Source organism: Sander lucioperca, chromosome 15 (assembly GCF_008315115.2).
Source record: "Sander lucioperca isolate FBNREF2018 chromosome 15, SLUC_FBN_1.2, whole genome shotgun sequence".
Taxonomy (NCBI): domain Eukaryota; kingdom Metazoa; phylum Chordata; class Actinopteri; order Perciformes; family Percidae; genus Sander; species Sander lucioperca.
This window is the reverse complement of record NC_050187.1, coordinates 9,560,966-9,583,961: the sequence shown is the minus strand read 5'-3', so window position 1 is coordinate 9,583,961 and position 22,996 is coordinate 9,560,966. Positions and strand designations below refer to the sequence as shown.

At 41.3% G+C, this 22,996-nt stretch overlaps 1 protein-coding gene across 2 annotated transcripts in view; it reads right to left on the bottom strand.

Moving 5' to 3' along the window:
• dntt (deoxynucleotidyltransferase, terminal) overlaps positions 1–22,996 on the bottom strand; it is a 115,518-nt gene that overhangs the window by 57,651 nt on the left and 34,871 nt on the right. For both annotated transcript variants that reach the window (XM_031296858.2, XM_031296859.2), the window contains exons 7-8: positions 20,529–20,661; positions 8,041–8,143 (exon numbers count right to left, since the gene is read on the bottom strand). In XM_031296858.2, coding sequence (XP_031152718.1) covers positions 8,041–8,143; positions 20,529–20,661 — 236 coding nt within the window. The remainder of the gene's footprint in view (positions 1–8,040; positions 8,144–20,528; positions 20,662–22,996) is intronic.

Below are 22,996 nucleotides of genomic sequence, written 5' to 3'. Positions count from 1 at the left end.
CAGCCTCTGCTGCACCCCTGGACCGCTCCACCTCCGCAATTACAGATAACCACTCACCTTCCTATAATAGGCAGGGAGAGGGGCTTCTTAAAGTTCCCTTTACATTCAGTAATAGCTTAGCTTAAGGCGGTGACAGTCCCCACTTAGATAATGAGGCCAGAATGACAGCATAAAAGCACTTAAACACTGACTAATCTGAAATTAAAATCCCCGCGAGCCACACTTGAGACAAGTTGTGGGAGAAGGTCTGCAACCCATCTCATGCATGAGGCCACAAATGTAGGCCACGTCTTATTCTGGCAGATATTTTCGGTTCCTCCTGGCAGTGTATTTCTTTAAGCCTTGAATCATTTTGACGCCTTTAGAGAAAAGTATTAATGAGTTATGATGACAGTTGAACAGACTATTAAGTACCTGACTACGGACGCCCTTTGCTCGATAAAGTTTGCGGCCCTCCTGCCTACACACGCACACACACACACACACACACACACACACACTGTAGTCTATGAGCTGCTTTCTCTCAGTCTCTTTCTTTCTTTCTTTCTGCCTGACACACGCACACTCACAAATCCACCATAAAAACAGGATGACATGAAGTTCCCCGTCTCAGTATCGCCGGGGGCTGTTTAGCCCAATAGCGCTCTGTAATCATCTCCCACGCAGCAGGTAATGTCAGCGAGCATCTGAAAGTAAGCTTATTGCACCAGAACTGTTTACAGAGGGAATTACAGAGGAGGACAGCGGGAAGATAATCTCCCCCCCCCCCCTCCCCCTCCCAAAGCTTCGCCTCTGAGCGCTGAAGAAAAGAAGAGTCAAGTGAACATGACTTTTGAAATTGTGATAAAAGAAAATTCTGAGCTTTTATTTTTTTCGATTTGATTATTTACTCAGGGTCTTTCCTTGAGGAGGAGTGATGAGCGGCCACTTGCATCCAGAGGATGAGGGCGATGTTGTCAGGGACGCAAGGAGCTCTGATCTCATCTGGCAATCTCTTTGACTCACAGAAAGAGACTTCAAAACCTGCCTTCAAGTCGCAAATTAGCACGCGTTAGCCAGGGCCGTTTGAACTGTGCTTCGACTTTGATTCGCAGCTTCGGCGGAATGAAAGAGACCCATTGCTGGAATTAAAGGGCGGCGGTTTGGGTGTCTGTATGTGTGTCCTAGCAATGTCAGTCAAAGTAGCCTTTGGGGCTCAGATTTTATTTAGGTCTCAAATTGACAAACTCGATGTGACTGCAAAATAACCCAAAAAATAGACCAAATGCAGAATAGTAAAGACAGAGCTGAATGGCATTGTAATGGTAGCAATGCACACAGAGCTCAGCCTTCAGAAAGCAGCACTATTTAGTATGGGTAGGGAAAGAAAATTAGAAAGAAAAAGATCTATGTATGAATCAGGGTTTTTTTGTGACTTTTTTTGCAATGTTTTTTTAAAACGATTTTTTCCGGTATTTTTTATACATTTGTATACCAATGAGTAAAGGGTTAGAGTACCAAGTGTATTATTAAACTTAAATTTTTGTTAAAGAAGGAAAAGAAACTCGCAATATTCAATGCTATTGAATCGCAATATACTTCTAGAATCGCAATAAATGAAAACCGCAACACAAATCGAATCGGCAGCATCACGAAACAGTATTGTATCACGAAAGAACTGAATCGGGACAAAAGCATATCGTCGCAGCCCTAGTATTTAGAGACAGAGATGATAGATGATTGGAGGATGAAACATGGCCCTCTCTGTCTCTCTGTTGCAGTTACCGGGGCCAAGCTGAATCTCATCTGTCTGCCACAGAAGCTGGTGGCTGACCTTGCTTTTGCCCCCAAGTTATACTTTCAGAATATCAGCAGGGGGGGGAGAAAAAAAATTATGAACCCGTTTTCACAAGGACGTTCCTAGATAGATGTATTTTTAACTGCCTGCAGGTCGAGGAGGGGTGGCTGAAGGGGTTGGAGGGGGGGTGCCCGTGATATTGGGCCAGAGTGAAGACACGTGGGCCCCCGGGGGCTTGATTGCAGATGACAAGGTTACACGACTTAGAGTCAACCTCCCGTTACCTCCACTTAATCATTGTCTCTTGTGTCCTCGTCCCTGCGGACCGCTCCCCTCTGCAGCCCTGTTCCATCCAGCCCGCTGAGAAGAATCATCACGCCGACAGTGGTGGAATGTAACTAAGTACATTTTCTGTACTGTAGTGCTGTACTTAAAGTGCTCATTTTATGCTTTTTCCCTTTCCTTTATTGTGTTATATATCTTTTTTGTGTACGTTATAGGTTTACAAAGTGAAAAAGTCCACCCCAAAGGGACTTGCCATCTCCAACAGAAAACACTGTTCACAAACTGCTCCAAACAGCTCTATTGTAGTCCAGCCTTTACTTCAGAGACAAACGTGCGTCACTTTGTAACACACGTTATAATGCTCGCCTAGCTGCTAGCGTGGCACGCCCTCATACTCTGCTTCTGACTGGCTAGTAGTCCTAACCTAGGTACTGCGCATGTGTGACTCCCAACAAAGATGGAACAGAAGTGAGATGCCTCACTCTGTAGCTAAAACAGAGAGCTCAACACACAGGGTGAAAAGAGGAGCTGCAGCAATGTGTAGTACAACAAAAATATGTTTTTTGAAAATTAAACCATGTAAACCTATTATGATATACAATTATGAACCTGAAAATGAGTATAATGTGAGCACTTTAAGTAGAAATGTGAGGTACTTTATTTGAGTCCAGTGGTGGTCTATGTGATACGCAGGTAAACGCACTATACCCACTAAGAAAGCTCCAGGATTTCCATATTCCCACTTAAAAATGTGCAACAACATACTTTCCATTATAATTTTGATATATTTTGTATTGACATCTGTGTTTTTTTTTATCCGCATAGGCTAAATAAAGGTATTTCCACCATAAATCGGTGCATAAAAGTGTGTCAGAAAGTCTTTGACGCTCAAAAGTTTCCATTTTCCTGAGGATACTTACATACTTTTACTTAAGTAACATTTTCAATGAAGGACTTTTACTTGTAACAGAGAATTGTTTACAGTATATTAGTACTTTTACTTAAGTAAAAGATCGGAATTCTTCTTCCACCACTGGACGCCATCCCTTCTTCAGCTCCTGAAGCCTTTTTTTAACACCTGCCCTACCCGCCTAATTCACTCTCACACATCCCTTCTGGCTCCTTATCCCCGCACATTCACACATAATGTCACACCTTCACTTCTTTCCTTTCCACCTATGGTGAACGTAAGTGGCTGCCAGAGGTGAGAGCTGCCCGCGATAACATACAGTAAGTAGGAGGTAATTATCGCCAGGACGGACCACTGAAGGAGTGGAGGCATGTGGAGGTGTGGATGAAAAAGAGACGGAAGGGTTTTATTTTATGTTTTTAAACCCAGTGATGACAAAAAAGAAGCTGAAAGCAGGTAGACAGCGCGGCCATGCTCTTCATCAAACACTTGTCTCCTCTGATGACCCTCTCCAACCAGGCATTTATCTGAGGGAGAAAGCTGTGTTGACAAATCCTCTGCCTAGGTTTTATTTTATTTTTTTTATTTTACAGAAAGTCATGTGTTGTACATTCTTTGTAAGTGATATTGTCGAAAATGCATTTGCAGTGTGAAAGAAGTACTCAAATCCTTAAAATGTTACTTAGGTGTAAGTATGTAAGTCTCATCAGGGTACCTGGATAGCTCAGTTGGTAGAGCAGGTGCCCATATATAGAGGTTTACTCCTCAACGCAGCGGGCCTGGGATCGCCTCCGACCGCGGCCCTTTGCTGCATGTCATTCCCCCCTCTCTCTCCCATTTCATTTCTTCAGCTGTCCTGTCAATAAAGGCCTAAAATTGCCCAAAAAATAATCTTTAAAAAAAAAAAAAAGAATGTAAGTATCATCAGGAAAATGTACTTAAAGTAATAGAAGTAAAAGTACTCAATGCAGAAAATCCCTCACATTTTAGAAACTGGAAACAATCAAAACAGTTCTGTCAATCAACAAAGAGTTAAATCGGCTAATCATTTCAGCTGGGTAGTATTTCTCTCTGAAATGTAGCAGAGTAGAAGTGGAAAGGAAAAGACTCAAATAAAATACCTCAAATTTGTACTTAAGTACAGTACTAGAGTAAATATACTTAGTTACATTCCACCACTGTGCATTTGAATTAGCCTTTGCAGATCCATTTCTGCTGTAACATGTGCCATCTCGTTTAGTGGAAAACTATGATCTAATAACTATCTGTATGACATTAATCGGGACTTTACCCATACAGATATTTTAACAGGGTAAAGCTGCTCTAAAGGCATACATAATCTCAGTGGTGTGATTGGTACACACCTCAATTTGGTGTAAGTATGGGGGGGGAGCTCTTTCAGTTGTCCATCTTACTGAACAGCTATGCTTCTATTTTAATCAATACACTTGTTTAGACAGGTCACACTACGGCTGATTCTCTTAGTGGGCATTTAATGCAATGAGCTGCAGAGTATGATCCAGAAAGTTTAGTTATAGAGTAATGAGAAAGAAATGAGACGGAAGGCTTGTTAGATGCCAAAACACTGCACAATGATTTATAATGCTATGAGACAGGATTTCACACCTCAGGATTTTACAACAAAGTTTGCCACGGTGACATGTTTTTTTTTTGTTTGTTTTTTGTACAGTATAATCGCTCGACTAAAGTTTATGCTTCACGGCCAGTATATAGAGGAGGGATGTTTATAGGGACCCACAACTCTTTCAATGTCAAGTCACTGTGCTGTGAAAACGAAACAAAAAAAACAGTAATTTAAACCTGCAGATCACAGGAGTTGCTGGTTCACCGTTTCCTCGATCATTTAGATTGATTGTGCTACCGTGTAACCTTTGGATAACACTAACTAACTAACTGGTCAAGCCAGCAGTAGACCAGCAACTCCCGTGTTCTGCAAGGCTGATTTACTGTTTTTGTCAAAGGAGTCTGGTGGTTTTGAAGAGAGCACGGATGGAGATAACGGCTTCAGTTCCCGGTGGGAAAGCGCTGCCTGACGGCAAAGTAAAGCAGTGAAAATTCTCTAATATAGGATACACCTAAACTGATATTGATTGTTTTAGGTGGGCTTTTTTTTTAGGAGGCTAAAATCCATTAGCTGCTGCTCCCGTTCAAAGCAGTACATTGCTTAGCTTCCATGCCTGTACTAGTGCCTGATTCTCTAAACTGGGGGCGTACCCGCCGCCATCTACTTTAGCTAATACACTGATATTGTAAAAAGTACCTTATACAACCCCACTTCTCAATATTCAAACTATCCTTTATAATGACCCAAATAGACATTTGGACCAACCCGATCTCACTCTGAACTGATGTTTGGACAGTGGCTTTCAGCGGCTGAAGCGACGAAAAAAGCGCCCTTCAGCGTGTTTGTATAACGTACCGGGGAGAGCAGCAGCAGTTATTCTTATTCCCGTGTGTCACGGAAACCCTTTTCCTAAACTCAACCGTCCTGTTCTCGCATGTCCCAAACCTTTTCCTTAACATAACTGCGTCAAACTGCGGTGTATGGAAATGTGTGTTTATGTGTGAGCTGCTGGACACTCAAATTTCCCAGAAACTTTTTTGCCAGAAACTAATTACAAACATATGGAAACATAACGTTCATGTTCTTGTTCATACAAATCTACTTGGCTCCATTAGTTACTAATTTCCTCAAACGTGTTGCGGTTAATAAAAATGTGATAAGATAAACATGTGCATTGAATGGTAGTATGAAACATTTCTACAGCTTTAAAGGGGGGCACGAGAGAAAAAGAACCACTGCTTTAAAGTCTACTGATTCTTTAAGAATCTCAAATGGCAAGGCAAAAACAATCATTTCTAATTATTATTATAGCAGGGCGTATGCCTTCTGGATCTAGGTTCAGATTCCCTGTGATTAAGAGTAACAGGTATAAGCACTCCTTCATCCCCACAGCCATTTCACTTGTATACTCAGTCTGGGGGAGGAGGTAATAACCCCTCAATTCACTTGTCAAAGTGTGTAGTTTAGTTAGCGATATGATGGGGTTTCTGTGGACAGAGATGATGGTGGTGATGATGATGATGATGATAATGATGATGTCTATGCTGCTGATGGGGACAATTTGTGTTACGATGGAAGAGATGTTGATCATGTATTCGAACATGTCTGGTCACTTTGCACTTTATTGTGGGTATTTGTGGCTGTGTCCTCATTCTGCTGCTTTTTTAGATGTTATTGATGCTGTGCTTAACTATTGTTGATCTTCTAGCCCACTGGTACAACCCCCCCACCCCCCCCCCCACCCCCCCCCCCCAATCTCCCTCTGAATTGTATGACTATGTTGTTTTTTATGCATTGTACCTTGCTGCAAAACCAATTGTCCTCCGCGGACAAAAATTGAAGTTGAAAGTTGAAATGTTGAAAGTAACATTTACTTCTTTACTTGTGAGTCACGCTTGCCAGACATCTAATTGCACATCCAATCAATGTTTGTATAACTGAACTTCCTTCTCTCAGGGCTGAATCTATTACACCAACTTGAATTTTTCCCCTTTCCTTTAAATGCAAAAAGTGCCGTTACTGAAATTTCCATTCTCATTTAATTTTATAAAGCCGGAAAGCTGGACGAGGTAAAAGCAGTGTGTGTAAAAATGAAAATGCTGGACTTCTGTTTGCACAATTTGTGATTAGGAGCTCCGTTTAATGTAATTAGATAAATGTGTTTACATGCACTGGGTGTTAATCAAACACTTCTGGAGCTCACTGACATTTGTCACATTACTGTGATATTAGCAGCAAATAATTGTCATCGTTTGAGTACAGCCAATAATTACACCATTATCTAAAAGAAAACATAGCCTGCCATTAACATTGTCTGTCACTGTGTTTTATCTCTTGCTCACACATTTTCTCACTTTCTACTCAGTGTCTCTTTGCTGTAATCAGACGCCATCTGTTTGTCTCTCTTCCACATTCATCCTCTCCTTTTTTTTCCTCCTTTTTGGATCCATTTTTCATTAAGGGGCTGCCGACAGTCCTTGAAAGCCCGGCTAAAAGTTCTTAAAGTGACCTGCCAAATTGTACTATTTCTCTTTTACCTCATTCACTCACCTTTTCCCAATCTCGTTCCATTAAAGGTGACAAAATCGGCTCAACCTTGGACCACCTTTCTCTCTAAGTTTTATGAAAAAAGGGGCTGCTGTGAGCTTCCAAGTACATTTCTGAAAGTTGTAGAAGTGACCAACTTGTATTGAAACATATACTGCATGCACTGCGGTAAAAGGTTACCTTCAGGCAAGAAGTTGTTATGTCCCGTCCTGCTCCTTAGGTTATGTTTTCCTGTTTTATGTCATTTAATTATTGTTTTGTCCCTTTAACTTGCGATGATGTTGAAGTTTGTTTTCCCAGATTACAGTATGTAGGGTTAGCAACCCAGCTTACTAGCGTTAGCTAGCCCTCTGTGGTACAGTTATTGCCATTGTCAACGCCGCTAAGTTCAAACTAGATGGGGTAAAAATACATTTACACACGTGTAAAGGGGTCACTTCGAGTGGCCACAACCGAGTACAAGCCAGACGTGAAAAGGATTGTGAATAACAAAGACTGTCAGGTTTCCCACTGAGTCAATCTAGGTAAGAAAAAAACCCTATGAAAACTGCTATGTAGCAGGACTGCCATTAGATCTGGAAGTCACTGTTGCTGTTGTAGTAGTGTGGACGTGCATGTGGCTCTTTGTTATGGTGCGGGGTTTTCTTTTTTTTTGGTTCTTTATGCTGAACTGGTTGGCCACCCCTGTTGTAATGCAAGCACTAAACACACAGGTTTTAAGAGGATATCTGCAGTATTGTTTATTCTATAATGTTGTCCTTCGTAATTTCCCTTTATAAATAAATCTATACAGCAGTTGTTTTTCCAAAATATAAACCGATACTACCTAATAAGTATATTTTATTATTTTATTCACAAATGATGATCAACAAGGCTAAACATCCTCATTACTCAACCTTCACTGCAAAAAAAAAGGAAACAACATACAGTACATACTTGCTTTTTCAGTCCATTAATAATGTTGGGTAGCAGAATCTTCTCTTTCCCCAGCTCCGGTGTGGTCACGATAAAGTCTACGTCGTGACCAAACTCCTTGCCCCTGGAGATAGAGACATAGCGCTGTTACTCACTGTGTCCACGAAATAATGAAAATAATTATCTTTGAGTCACAGCCCTTAACTGATGAAGAGGAAAGGTGGCAGACGGAGCTATTAAAAGCACAGGCAACACTAACGGCATTGACTTTTTTTTCATTATTCTAACAAGTTATTTGTCCTAAGTTGTTAAGTGTAAAAGCTCCATTTTGTTGCCTCAGCTGTCAGAGCTTTAACTTTTATGAGAATCATCGTTTTCTGTTTGGATCAGTGTCATAAAGCATACCCATATGGAGCCCGACTGCGCTTACACAATGTATTTTCTCTGTCAGCACAACTGCGCTGTAGTGGAAGTGATTATGAAGTGATTATCAAGCAGGAGCAGCTACAGTGAAAAGCTCAGCAGAGAACCCCTGCATGTGCATAAGATTTGTACACAAAAGGCATACCAAAGCTTCTGTCTGGAGTCGGCCCAGTGAAGCAGTTACAACACATACACATACTTTTCACTCCTGTTATTCAGGACAGTGATGTCTCCATTTGTGTAGATGCAGCTTAAGATGATGTATGTTTCATTTATATCAGTAGCCCTTTAATTCGTGTAAAAATTATAATATTTGAATTCTGACTTTTTTTCTCTGAATTCTGACTTTAAACTCAGAATTCAGAGTAAAGAGTCAGAATTCTGACTTCAAACTCAGGAATCTGGCTTTATACTGAGGCTACATTTACACTGCTACGTTTTGTTTTTTAAGCTGAGTTTTGAGCCAAAAGCAAGGGTTTTTAACTCCAGTAGAAGAACTAATCTCCGTTTAAACTAAACCTAAGCCCAAACCGCATATCTCATCAACATTCTCGTATACAGGGCATGCGCGTGCCGGGGTAAACAGGAGGCAGCATGTATACTCCGCCTGTTGCTCTGACCCAATCAGGCGGCAAAACATTGACGTGTTGCTAAAGGTCTCCGTTTGCAGCCGTTGAGACTGCAACACATCCCTGGAGATTCCAAACCAAAACAGGTCAGAAGTGTTTTCAAATGTCTCCGGTTTAGGGGCTCTGAAACGCCAGAGCAGGGGGGAATGCCAGGTGTAAACGTAGCAAAAGATATGTTTTTAAACCAAAACGTAGCAATGTAAATGAGTTTAAGTTAGAATTATGACTTTAAACTCAGAACTCAAATACATTTTTCACATTTTGCCCTAATCCACTTCTGTACACTGTGGATTGGTTAAAAGACAATTACAGGGTTGAGGTTTGATCTATTCTCTTTTGAATTCATGTTACGTCTTCACTGAAAACCTCTGAGGACAACACTGTCAGAGTATGTAATGAGGCGGACTAAGATATATATACTTGTGACATTTGGTTATGGAAATCTTATTCTGAATGTTAAATTGGTATGTTTAGCCCTGTGTGAATATGCCATCAGAATCATATTGGGAGGGTGTTAGTTTCTAAGATCTGGAGGTGGCGTTCTGTTGATTTGTTCTACCTTGTTGCACTCTCTGACTGCATCTACATGTAACCCATAAGGCAACACTTAACTTGTTATCACTATTATCATGATTATTATGCATAAATTAATTTCACTGCTAATGTATGAAATTAGCTCTAGACTTTGTGGTATCTTTATGGTTTTGATGCTGTGATGTTATAAGATGTCAGATACTACAACTTTATTATCATTATTTATTGCTGCCTTTTGAAACAGAAATAACACAGGAAACAGTTTTGAATGGTTTGAAAATGATTATATGATTAATCATCAACCTTTTTATTTAAATGAATCTGAAAAGATTAGAGACTAGAGGTGAATCAGTCATAACAAGCAAAGGCCAAGTTGGCCCTTTTTGGGCTAGAAACGGCCCTGCTAGCTGGTGTGTCTAAAAGTTGGAGGAGCTACTGGACAAGATGCACCTGTCACAGGGAGATGCGCAGCATGTTGCCAAGGAATAAATGTGATGGAGAGATCTCTTTGCAGCCTTATGTCCCACAGGGGATGGAGAGGAGTAAGTAAGTAACGTTAAGTGGTAATGTCAGTGACATGATTGTATTTACTCGTACGAACGTAACAATATTGTCAGCTCGCTCACTGTAAATGCAAACGTCGGCTTCTGACTCGTTATCTGTTAACTGTAATGTTACCGTTAACATTAACCAGGCTAACGTTAGCTAACTGGTAACGTTAGCAAGCTAACAAACACTTAACAACAACGGTAACAAATAATAAAGTCGCTAGCAAGCTTACCAACTTTTACATTACATGTCATTTAGCTGACGCTTTCATCCAATGCGACTTCCAATTAAGTGCTTTCGATCCTTAAGTTACAAACTCCAGACAACAAGTAGCAAGTGCAAGTACATTAGCTTTACATAAGCAAAACTACAAAGAGCCATATGAAAGTCCAGCTTCAAGAGTATTTATATATATTCTTTTTTTTTTTTTTTCATCCGAGGTGCAGTCGGAAGAGAAGTGTTTTTAGCCTTTGGCGGATGATGCATAGGCTTTCGGCCGTCCTGATATCAATTGGTAGATCATTCCACCATTTAGGAGCCAGGACAGTAAACAGTCAGGATTTCGTTGAGTAATTAGTAGTGTGAGAGGACTTGGGGAGGTTGAAGACAAATCGAGCTGCTGCGTTCTGAATGAGCTGCAGGGGTCGGATGGCACATGCAGGCAGGCCAGCCAGGAGGGAGTTGCAGTAGTCTAGATGTGAGATGACTAGAGCCTGAACCAGAACCTGAGTCGCCTTCTGCATTAGAAGGAGACGTATCCTTCTGATGTTATGCATCATGTATCTACACGATCGGGTAGTTGTAGCAATGTTGGCAGTGAAGGAAAGTTGGTCATCAAGTGTCACACCCAGGTTTCTAGCAGTCTGGGTGGGGACTACCACAGAGTTGTCAATTGTTATAGTCAGGTCCTGAGTAGAAGAGCCCTTCCCTGGAGGGAAAAGGACCTCAGTCTTGTCAAGGTTGAGTTTCAGATGGTGTGTGGACATCCAAGAAGAAATGTCACTCAGACAGACAGAGATGTGTGCTGCTACTTGCGTTTCAGACTCCGGAAAGGACCAAATTAGTTGGGTGTCATCTGCATAGCTGTGACAAGAAAAGCCGTTACAGCTACAGCTGTTGTGAGGTCAGGGGCTGGCTCTGCTCTGTGTTATCCTGGTGTTTGCTAACTTTATGTAACGTTAAAAAATTGCAGCAGAAAGTTATCCCACCATGGGGAGCCACTGTCACTCTGACAGTCAATTCTTGCGGTGACCGGACCGGCATCTGATGTGCCTTGTGTGCGCAAACGTTTATGTTGTCAAGTAAGTTTAATAAGAACTGCACACACTGTTACACATAACTTGCAGTCAGTTAACACTTGGTGTAGCGGAGCCTTTACGATTAATTAACCGTGACGTTTTAAAGCGTGGTTAATTGTGAAATTGGTTAATCGCTGCATCCCTACAACACAGGACAGGAATTTCAACGTTTCCTGGGGCACACCTGTCCTTAAAGTATGTTTACAGTTCATTTCTATATTTGTGCTTTAAATGTCATGAGAAGGGCTGATTAGCTATGGCCAATACTGCGTGGTGGTATGGATTCCAACTGTTTGGGAGGAAGCCCACATGTCTAATCACAAAATGCTATATTCGGAAGGCCTTATTGGGAATATCCAAACAGATTAAGCTGTGTTCATGACCTATATCAAATTTGGAATATTGTCATATGCAGAATAGTAGTGGAATATTAGTGTGCACGTTAACGTACTCACTCAGTTAATAAACAAATTGGGAAAAGGGAAATGGCAGCAACTGCTCCAAACTATAAATATGAGAATTAATGTGTTTGTCTGCGTGTGAGCCCTGTGGTGGACTGATCACATGTCTAAGCCTGCATTCACACGGCCTGCGTCGGCCACAGTGGTGGAAGAAGTATTCAGATCCTTTACTTAAAGTACTAATACCACACTATAAAAATACTCTATTACAAGTAAAAGTACTGCATTTAAAATGTTACTTAAGTAAAAGTATGTAAGTATCATCAGGAAAATGTACTTAAAGTATTAAAAGTAAAAGTACTCGTGTGAGATGTGAAAAATCCTCACATTATAGAAACTGGAAACAATCCAAATTGTTGTGTGTTTAATGGTCTAATCATTTCAGCTGTACTTTTAGGCCGTTATATTGTTGGATAGTTTAATTTATAATAATACAAAAATATAAAGCAAAAATCTTAATTTGTAAAGTAACTAGTAACTAAAGCTGTCAGATGAATGTAGTGGAGTAAAAAGTACCATATTTATTTTTGAAATGTAAGAGATTAGAAGTAGAAAGTGTCATTAAAAGACTCGAGTAAAGTACAAGTACCTCAAATATGTACTTAAGTACAGTACTTGTTACATTCTGATGTACTTAGTTACATTCCACCACTGGTCGGCCATCAGACGGTGTGGCAAAAAACACGGGTCTTTCCATTCATTTTGAATAGGGGTAGTGCTTATAGGCTGCAGCCTATAACCCTACATCATGCTGCGGTAGCCAATCAACTGATGATCAGAACTTGTCAGTGTGTTTTGAGGTGGTGTGAGAGTCACGTACAGGAAACAGGAAACATCACTGCCTCTATCGCTGCCACAAGAAAGTTTTAAAATCAAACACAAGCACTGAACTGTCCAGGAGATTGTGTAGCAGCTGATTGTTTGCCAAACAACAAAACAAAGTCGATGTTTCGCTCTTGTCTTTCTCTTTTTCTCCGTGAAATGAAGCTGCATTCATGTGCGGTCGGAAACTTCGAGATCTAGATACGATCTGACGGAATACAGTAATTGCGAAATATTAAGTTTACTTGTGCTACATTGGGGGGTTAAAGAAAACAACAGGAGGTCACACAAAGGGGCCATTTTAGTGACACTCCCACCGCCGCACAACCCTGCGGGAAATCGCCGGATCGCTATTTTTCTGAACGCAGCCTGAGTTTTCCTGTCTTTCATCCAGAATGACTCAATAAGCAGTCAGATGGAATGATGAAAAAGAAAGAGTGATTGCCTGTGGTTAGAATAACTGTCTAAAACAACCCTTATATTGCATTGTCATGACAGTGAGAACAATGCAGACACAAAACACACAGCCAACACCATGCACAAGTGCTGAAGTTGCCCCTCAAACGACAGAAGCTTCCCCCTGCCAGGCTGTGATCAGGCTACCTGCTAAAAGGCAGGGCATCATTTAAACCTGATCATTACCCAACACCCACTGACACACACACACACACACACTCACAAAACTTTATTTTTTTTTTTTTACTTTTTTTTGGTGGTGATATGGCTGCAAAGAAGAAGGTTTAGCCGTGGCGAGGCTCCGTGTTTGATCTCTACTTTCCGCCTCGAACGAATGACGGCAGCGAGAGAGAGAGGCACATTAAAGGAGGCTGTGAATGGCTCGTGGCAAAGCTTCAAAGGTCACTGTGGCTAATTCAGGGAGCAAGGACGTATTAGTAAACAGCAATTAGAGCTCCACAAGGCATGATGACGGTAATGGTTAGCGCTAGTGGCAGACAGCATGCACCCATGCGGCATTAACAGAAAGAGGGCCTGGCTTACAGGTTCACTCGGCAGATGCCGCTCTAGTCACAGGCATTTCATTTGCACTGTGACTTTATGTCATTTATTTTCTTTCTAAAATAATTGAAGATGTGGGAGTGCTCACTTTTACGCTTGTGTTTCACACTCGATGGTATTTATGTAGTCCTTCATGTCAAAAGTCGACGCTTGTTTAATGAGTCGACTGGTAGGACACAGCTATTTGAGACTGCATCACAGATTTCCATCTGCTGAACGAGCAACTTTCTGCCAACACTCTTAATTGGCAAAGCTGGGATTCTACAACACTTCCAGTTTGTACAGTGCACTCAAGTTGTTAAGTGAATCTCACTGCTAGCCCTCTGCTGCGCTGGCAAAACTCACTCGAGTGCAGTGCATAAATGAGTGGCATGAATAGCAAAAAGCCAAAGCGGGAGAGAGACGGAGAGATCATCAGCATGAATTGAGTTTACCTCCAATCAGAGCTTTAAAAAAACAAACTGATTTCAGCGCAGCATGGGAAACAAGGGAATTGGGGTTTATTTTTATTTATTTTTTTAAGATACATTTTTGGGCATTTTAGGCCTTTATTGATATAGGACAGGTGAAGACATGAAAGGGGAGAGAGAGAAAAAAAATGACATGCAGCAAAGGGTCGCAGGGCAGAGTCGAACCTGCGGCCGTTGCAAACCTCTATACATGGGCTCCTGCTCTACCAGGTGAGCTACCCAGGCACCCAAATCAGGGTTTATTTGAAGGAGAAGACGCCGCAGCATTACACTTTTTTCAACTCCTTCCTGATTGCACTGGAACATTAGTATGTGTACAGATACCTCCTCTGGTTCGACCGCAGTCAGCAGAAAAGTAGATGACAATTCTCTGCAGCGAAGAGAGTGTTTTTCTCCATCTCTGCCTCTAATGGTACACCTTCAGAACACTGTTTTTATTAAGCATTAGGCATCCACTCCTGCTCAGCGGGAGATAAGGCTGGCAAGGCTCGGCTGAAAAATATTAGCTTTGATGAGCTGTTAACACACGGTAACGCCCGCCAGTCTTTAAATCAAGCACCACAAAAGGGCAGAGCAGTCGAATTTAGCCAGTCAGCTATTTTATTGCGTGAGGGAAAATGCTAAATTATTAATCCTTTCAGCACAAAGCCTATCAAATATACATAGTTATTTACAAATGTGTGTGGACGACACGGCGACATGTATGAATAATACAGCTGTGGGGAAGCGTCGCTGCTGCTGGAAGTTTCACAGAATGCATTTGTCTGCGGGAAGGAGAGTTCAGGGGCAGCCCAAAAGTGGTTGGTCAGGGTAAAAGAAACTGGATTGTGCACACCGATGCATCATTTTCACCTTGTGTCTCACTTGCTATCTTAAGTATCTTCCTAACACAGAAAAAAAAACAAGGCGATAATCAGGAAGCTATTACTTAAAAACAAGAAAAAGCACCAAGTGCAAAGCGGATACGTGGGCTATACATCATGATCAGACAGCTTGTTTTGCTTTTTTCCTCTTCAAGCTGATACTAGAGTTAGTTTTAAAAATCATGACACCCTGAACTAAACTGATAAGGATTACTTATCTCGGTTGTTGTTCAAGGGAAACAATGCAGCGGGACTCAGCCCTTGTTTGAGGATTTGAGAGCAGACACCATTGGGCCCCTCATCAGTGTCACTTAGAGTCGTATTCCAGACAATCTCATGTTGAATAAGAGTCACAGCGGGGACTTGCTGGCTTCACACTGAAATAAATACACACACCGCTGACACCGTGTGAGCCTTTCACACGCACTGGTGGTAGAAGCTGTATTTTCAAGCCTAATCTATTTTTAATCCTTCCTCCCAACAAAACCGCTTTAAGACTTGACACCCGCCTTCCGCAGCTGTCCTTTCAATAAGGCTAATGTCAGTGGCATCAACAAATCCTCGCCATGCTGCTTCCCTCTGAAGTGGATGACAGCTTGAGTTTACTGGTGCACAGCACTTATTTTGTGACTTTTTGGGAGCAGAGTATTATTTTTTTCTTTTTTTTCTTTGGGGGGGTATGTTATCCAGAGATGAAAGATTCGCCAGAGCCGAGTGCATCTATTTAAAGAGGTAGGCTATATAGTATAATGTGCATCGCCATTTTTGACAGGGGCTACCGGCTGGAAAGATGAAGCTAATAAGAGACTCTACATCACGCTGGAAATTATAGATAATTAAAATCGAGCTTTGACAGGACTTTGGAAGGGAACATTTTCCAATATGTCACCCCGAAGAGAATTAGTGGGTTATTAGTGGCGCTGCTGGCATCTTAGAGAGCAGATGAACTATTTTGGTGTAAAAGGCCTTATAATAATGCCTCACGCTGTGTTTAAACCATGTCTGGAGAATCTGCTTTTCAGCTAGATAAAAAGGTAAATGACTTACTTACTGAGTGATAATGTACAAGTCATCATTCTTCAATTATAGCTCCACATGATTCCAATTAGGTCTCACGTAATACTCCCCAAGCCTGCGCCATACAGTACTGTATATGAGATGAAGTCAATGTGGTCTTCATCTCCCCGAGTCAAGGCTATAAAAGCTCCCTCAAAGGCCCCTTACCGCTTTGCAGCAGACTCCTGGTCCATTAATCTTGCGCTGTTCCTCCCCTTCATTCTTGATGTTAACTATCCATGAGGCTCTAATCACTTTCCTCATCTCTTTTACCACATTATCCCCTTGAGGAGCAGTTATTTACATAATCAGATATCATTCCAGCTGTCATTTATCCTTTTGAAGATTAGACATATTGGTTTTTTTTTAGTCTGGTGCAGTTTGATACCATCTTTACTTAAGAAAGTTGTGGACCTATAACCACCGACACAAATTATTAAATATACACCACCGTCCAAGACGACTTACCTTTTGTGAAAAGAAATAACACAATGAAAAGTTTAATTCATGAGCAGTAAAATGCACCTTCTTTCAATTCAATTCACTCAGGGTGTTTTACTGCTACAGACTTACAGTACTTGGTCTGGTATGACCCAGGGGAGATTTAAGCCCTTTTTTTAAACTTGATCTCGGCACCCCTAAAAAATAATTGTTTAAAAAAAGAAGTCTGTGTTTGACAAGTTCCTGCAAGATCAGTTTTTGAGCCAGAGTGCAGATTCTGGTATCACCTGAAGTAGTGAAGAAGTGGTCGTAACATGCCTTCTAAGTTAGCGAAGCTGTTTATTGCATGATTATTTTCAAACGGGTCCATTATACTCTTGCATCAAGATATCTGAATGAGCTGTAGCCTAGGCAAGTTTGGTTCGAGAAGTTCGAGTTCTGCATGAAGTGAAAATAATAATGATTGAAATAGTGAAAATATGTTAAAGTGCCCATATTATGAAAAAAACACTTTTTCTGGGATTTGGGGTGTTATGTTGTGTCTCTGGTGCTTCCACACACATACAAACTTTGAAAAAAATCCACCCATGCTGTTTAGAGTGAGATACGGTTTCTGAATGTGTCCTGCCTTCAGTCTCTGGGTGAGCTGTTCAAAATCGGCACGGCTTGTGACGTCACAAGCCGAAACGAGCAGGCTAACCGCAACCATTAGCTCGTAGCGTTAGCATGCTAACGCTAGCATGCTAACGCTAGCATGCTAACGCTAGCATGCTACCTCGTTCTCAATAGCAAAGCACTGCTACAACACACACAAGTTCACCATAATCTACAAAAGAACTACTTCCATGTGCGCCCTCATTTAGAAGTCTCCCAGCTAATCCTGCCTTGTAACTGACCGAAGTTGTAGAAACAGCCTTTCTTTTACTGTCTATGGAGCTAGCTAGCTGACATGATCTACATCTGATGAGCTACTGCACATGTGCAGTGCAATCAAAGATAGTACAGAAGAAGAAGAAGAAAAGAGGTCTCACTCTGTAGCTAAAACAGAGACCAGGTGAAAAGAGGATCTGCAGCAGTGAGAGAGAGCGGTGCAGTACAACAAAAATATGGTGTTTTTTGAAAATTAAACCATGTAAACCTATTCTGGTACAACCTTAAAATACAATTATGAACCTGAAAATGAGCATAATATGGCTGCTTTAATATTATTATCACCTTTTTCCCTTCCCTGTTTCTGCATACTGTGGCAGCCTACCTATAAGTATTGGCATTGTAGAAATCGGCATTGTAGAAATCAGAGGTGACTAAATACTGATCCTAAGAGCCCAATTTATTCAATATTTGCATGGTCTCGCTTTGCCAGACCTTCCTCCACAGCACTGCGGAGGAGGGTCTGGATAGTCCACACAGCATTCTGGGATGGGAGAAAAACGTGCTCTGGTTTATATAGGACACATTCAGAAACTGTATCTCACTCAAAACAGCATGGATGTTTTTTTTTCGCAAGTTTGTATGCGTGTGGAAGCACCAGAGACATAAAATAACACCCCAAATCCCAGAAAAAGTGATTTTTTTCATAATATGGGCACTTTAATTTCATCCCAATTTGGGTTCACATTCCTGCTGGAACATGTCCAGTTGTGTAGTTTTTGGTTTAGAAGGCGTTATTGGTATTTTTCACTGGTCTTTTTCGGGAAGGGGGACATAAAGAGACGCTCCAACAGAGCGTCTCAGACAGACAGACAGAGGGTGAATACAGGTGGCACATCCATATGCAGTACATTAATGCATGCAAACATGTTCTAGCAGAAACACAAAATATGAGTATAATAGGTCCGGAATATAAAGGAGTATAATACGTCAGTGGCATTGTAAAGTCGCAGTTTGACATCTGGCGGCACAAAATTTATATCTGTATACAGATGTCGTTGGGCGTTTAGCAGAAATTACTTTAAAAGTCAGTTTATGGTAATTTTGTACCAAACTTTGACAAACTGGAATGTTAAAATACAGCAAATAGAGAAAAGGGAACCTTTATAAGATTTGTCGAGAGAGAAAAAAACAACTCTCTTGGGCAACATGTTTTGATTGTAGCCCAGGCACTATTAAAGACCATCAGCTAAGCTGTGGCAGCTCTGTCACCCCTGTTGAGATGCAAGCGCCTGTCCTTATTGCCAGACTGCTTTTGAATTATTTACCGCACACGCCACTGGTTATGGCTGGATTTTTACAACACCACAGAGCAGAGTGCTACACGCTTGCTCAGGCACAAAGCGTCGTGCATAAAAAAAGAGCAGCACAGAAAGGTGGGGACGGAGAAAGGCGCCGGCTGTGAGCAAATGGTTGCACTCAGTAGGTGACTGTACAAGAGCACTCACCATGCACTCTGAGATTGACAATGTAATGCATTTCAATATCTTAATGCAAATGCAATACTATGTTGGGAATGACCTGTGACACTGTGCAATGTCTGTTTTTTATGATAGTATAAAGTATAAAGAGATGGTTGAGCGTGTGCATCAACACATTTGACCTACTAATTCATATCAACTGTAGGATGCATTCAAGCACCAACAGCACCGATGCTTCGAACCACACACAATCTGCGACTGTGTGACAATAGTTAGTTATTAAGATGATAGTCTCGCATTGCCAGACCTTCCTCCACAGCGCTGCGGAGGAGGGTCTGGCTAGTACACACATCATTCCAGGATGGGAGAAAAACGTGCTCCATTTCTTTTTTTTTGCCACATTGGCAAACTAATCACAATCGTCTTGGGCGGCGCTAAGCACCGGACACAATGACGGTGCATCTGCAAAATAGCCTCAGGAAGGAACTTGTTTCAGTGGAACATAACTTTGGGTTCAACGTTGGAGGGGTTGAGATCTCCACTTTTGAGCAAAATTGAAATTGCTAATGTCAAACATAATTTTCTGCATTCTGGTGAATTTTTCTGCAACAATTTGTGCCTTTTCTGCATCAGGTTATGGTGCAAATGTCTTTATTTATGTAAAGGAAATTATAATAAGTTTTTGGGGTGGGTTGCATTGGTCAGTTTTGATTATTGGAGTTGTAACCCCTGTAAATTACGCCTATGTGTGTACGTTCAAAAGTTGTTTTAGTTGTGCAAAAAAAAACTCAGATTGGACAGATAGTCTAGCTAGCTGTCTGGATTTACCCTGCAGAGATCTGAGGAGCAGTTAACCATAGTCCTCAGAAATCCACCGGAGTTTAGAATGCCAACACAAAGAAAGCGGAAAGTGTGGGAAATCAGACGGAATTTCCGGCGGCACCTGAACAATCCCGGGAAGTGGAACGGCGTCGATATAGACTATAAAGATGAGGATTCAAGCAGACCGCTCGAGCCATTTCTAATATATTTGCATTCCCTTTGCATAACCATAAGTGCTGTTCTATTTCAACAGGGCCAGATGTACTACCGCTTTTGCGGCCACTTCAGGCGTATTTGTTACGCAACAATTTTTGCCACAACGATCACACTTTTTCAGTTGAGTGAACATGAAATCATTAAGCGTTACAGATTAAGCAGCCATGCAATATTACAGTTACTGGAAGAAATAAAAGATGACTTTGAATCTCTGACTTAGTGTTCACATTCCATTCCAGCAGTTGTTAAACTCCTCACTACATTACAAATATTGGCATCAGGATCATTTCAAACCGTCATAGAATCAGCAGTGGGAATATCGCAGTCTGCACTCAGCCGTATCATAGCACCAGTACTTAACACTTTGCTACAGCGCAATTTATGGTATAGTGGGCGGAGAAAGGCGCTGATTACCCGATGAACTGCAGTTTTGGTAAATACGACTTAAGCTGAAGTATCACAGCGTGCGCTTTCTGCGGGTTGGCCATGGCACTGACAACGCTACATTCGCAAATGTACGTACATCTGGCCCTCAGAGGCAGGGACATGACATGTACCTGCGGAAGCCACCTGTCAGTGCTACAATAGCGGCCGGTGTGATTGCACGGACAGCTTCGTCAATAATGTTCCTCAGGGATCGGGCCTCTGCTTTACTGACAGCCCTGGTGATGTCTCCATAATGCAGAAAACCTGGAGGGAAAAAGAACACGTGGTTATTAGTCTGGGAGCCAGTCATCAATCATAGCTATTTGCTCTGGAGAAGTGGAGTCAGGGTGAATTAAAAGTAAGGTTAAAATGTGATATGTGCTGCTCTCTGATAGAAGAGATGGTGCACGCCTACCAGTGGGGGAGCGAGGTGGGGCTTCTGAGGCTCCAAGTGGGGCTTAGATTAAATTTTGAGCCCCCCTAAAATGGGTCTAAAATCGCCAATGGATCAAAAGTTCTGTTACTTAGGGAAATATCGGCACTCATTCTGTGAACTGAAAATAGGTTTCAGGATTAGTAATTCTGTATACAGCAAATCCCTAATCTATCTATGTTATGTGACTTAAAAATCGTAACATCAGACAATTTGTGTCTGTTTTTAGGTGACAGAAGGGAAAAGAGTCATCCTCAACATGTGTTGTGTTCTGGTTTCAGAATGATGAAGACAGAACAATTAGTTTTAAAATAGGATTAGAGCTCTACAGTCTTTTCCTTGGCAACTATCATGTTTTTCCCAAATAATGTAGATGTTTAGGCATTCTTTTATCAAAATGCTTGAAAAATAGTGCATATCGCTGCCATAAATGTGAGCCCCCCCCCCCCCCCAGGTTGCCCCTGACGCCAGCTGCAGACACAAGGATTACAGTCAGTGTAGGTTCTGAGCTACATTACAGTATGATTGGTGGATTGATGGGTATCTTGTTGATTTCATACATCTCACTTTTATTTTCTCTTTTCTGTTATGCTACATAAAAAACTATTTCCTTCCCTTAGAACAGATGGAGCTAGACCGCCAATTCATTACAATATCTTTAAGGACGTTTCTGTCTGTACTGCCATTAAAAAAATGGAATAGTTCATGCATCTGCTCTTTTAAGATTTGCAGAATACAGTGGAGAGATCAGGGTTCAAACACATTTTCCATGTCAAAAACTGCCATTATTTCTCTGCACGGAGCGGAGCCTGCAGTGTTCCGAATGATGGATTATGACCAGTTTGATGAAGATGTCTGTCAGCATAATACATCATCAGATGGAGTTTCGAACTGAATGGGAACCTGCGAGCGGTGTAATATAATGTTTTGAATTACCATCATGCGGTGCTACAGTGTATGCATCCAGCACCATCCTGAGCAGCAGCAGAAGCAGACAAATGAAAAGCTGCACATCACTACTTCCCTTTGAGACATTTAACCACGAACATTAAATGCTCTGTGGGATTTCTATCACTGGCAACAATTGAGGCGGATGTTATCTACATGTCTGGCTGCTCCTATATTGCTTGTATTCCTGTTCACTCAGCCATTTTTTTTTTTTTTTATTTGAGCACTGCATCACCTCAGAGAATAACGACCGCAGCTATGCTTTAAACTATAACTTCTTGTACTGTACTTCAATTCATTACCATTCTGTTTTTTTTTTTTTTTCAACCAATCAGAATTTGTTTGTTTTTAGTTGCATAGCTCAAAGGATGGCAATGTCAGATGGTCAATCCACCGCTTTGGTCCAGACTGAAATATCTGAAACAGCCATTTGATGGATTGCCATAAAAGTTTGTACAGACATTCATGGTTTTCAGAGAATTAAGCCTACTGACCCGCGACGTTTTCTCTAGCACCACCATGAGGTTGACATTTGGGGTTCAGAGTGAAATGTCTTTTGGATGGATGCAGTTCGGTGCAGACAGTCTTTGTAAACATGTGAACCATCAATCAGACTTCACATAAAAGCAAATGTAGCACAAAGTGTTTCATACAATCCCCCCTCCCCCCCACAACCTTATTCATAATATGGAATTATTAATTATATAGTATTTATGTATTGCATTGATAATATGGAAGTATTAATGTAACGTTGATTGTTATGCTTTATCTTTTGTGTGGACCCCAGGAAGAATAGTTGTTACTACGGTAACAACTAATGGGGATCCTAAATAAAAAAATAAATGACCAAATATCAACTGTGCGCTAATTAGCCAATGTTAGCATGCTAACCTGCTAAACTAATATGGTAACAGTGATAAGCATTGATGAGAACACTGATGATGATGATAATGATGATGATGATGATGATGATGATGATGATGAACTGCAACACATTCTCACTCCAAACTCGTCAATTACTGTCGTCACCTTGTAATGATCTGGGTCCATTGGCTTCATTTTTCAATGTGTAAAACCACTTACTTTTGAATCCCAGTAGTGAAATTTGGGATTTATGTTAAAATATATCAGGTTAGCTCAGTTGGTAGAGCAGGTGCACATATGTAGAGGTGTATTCCTCGATACAGAAGGTCCAGGGTTCAAGTCCAACCTGTGACA